At 43.9% G+C, this 1,001-nt stretch overlaps 1 protein-coding gene across 1 annotated transcript in view; it reads right to left on the reverse strand.

Annotated features, from left to right (window-relative positions):
• Nucleotides 1-456: 456 nt before the first annotated feature.
• Nucleotides 457-1,001, reverse strand: part of LOC122577511 — a 6,416-nt gene continuing 5,871 nt past the window's right edge. Inside the window, exon 3 of the mRNA XM_043748845.1 lies at nucleotides 457-533. Coding sequence (XP_043604780.1) covers nucleotides 457-533 — 77 coding nt within the window. The remainder of the gene's footprint in view (nucleotides 534-1,001) is intronic.

Consider the following 1,001-nt stretch of genomic DNA (forward strand, 5'->3'; position numbering starts at 1 on the left):
GGTCTAGGTAAAGACCAGCGTATTTCCAGTTTTGTATGTACAAACTTGTATATTGATCGGTACGTATCTCCGCTGCTATCCGAGATATGTCTTCAACCCTGCGCGCGTTACACTCCATATATGCTGCGAAATACGTGGAACGACATCCGGTTTGCGCTGTGTCAACTCTTGTGAAGGTTAAGACGAGCGTATTTCCAGTATTGCATATTCAAGCATGAATATTCATCTGACGGTATCTCCGCTGCTATTGGTGATATGTCTACAATTCAATTCCCGTTATACTCCACATATGCTGCCCAATACGTTGCACAACATCCGGTTTGCGCTATGTCAACTCTGGTCTAGGTTCAGAGCAGCGTATTTCCAGTTTTGCATATTCAAGCTTGAATATTCATCTGAACGTATCCCCGCTGATAGTGGTGATAGTCGGATAATCCGATGCGTTTTATACTCCACTCATGCTGCCAAATACGTGGAGCGACATCTGGTTTGCCATATGTCAACTCTGAGCTGGGTCCAGACCAGCGTAGTTGCTGTTTTGCATATTCAGACTTCAACACTCAAATGAGTGTTCCTCAGCTGATATTGGTCATCTGTCCGCATTAGAACGCGCGTTATACTCCACATATGCTGCCAGTAAAGAGCACGACATTCGGTTTGCGCTCTATCAACTATGATCCCTGTCAAGTCCAGCGGAGTTGCGCTTTTACACATTCCGTCTTAAATATTCAAATCAACGTATCTCCGCTCCTACTGAAGAGATGTCAATAATCCCACGCGCATCATAGTCCACATTTACTATCACATACAGAGCACGACATCCGGTCTGCATTATGTCAACTCTGGTCTAGGTAAAATTCAGCGTATTTGCAGTTTTGCAAATTGAAGCTTGAATATTCATTTGAACGTATCTCCGCTACTTTTGGTGATATGTCGATAATTCGATTCGCGTTATGCACCACATACCAAATAGACGGCATGACATCCTGTTTGTCCTACCT

Source organism: Bombus pyrosoma, unplaced genomic scaffold, assembly GCF_014825855.1.
Source record: "Bombus pyrosoma isolate SC7728 unplaced genomic scaffold, ASM1482585v1 HiC_scaffold_4726, whole genome shotgun sequence".
Classification (NCBI taxonomy): Eukaryota; Metazoa; Arthropoda; class Insecta; order Hymenoptera; family Apidae; genus Bombus; species Bombus pyrosoma.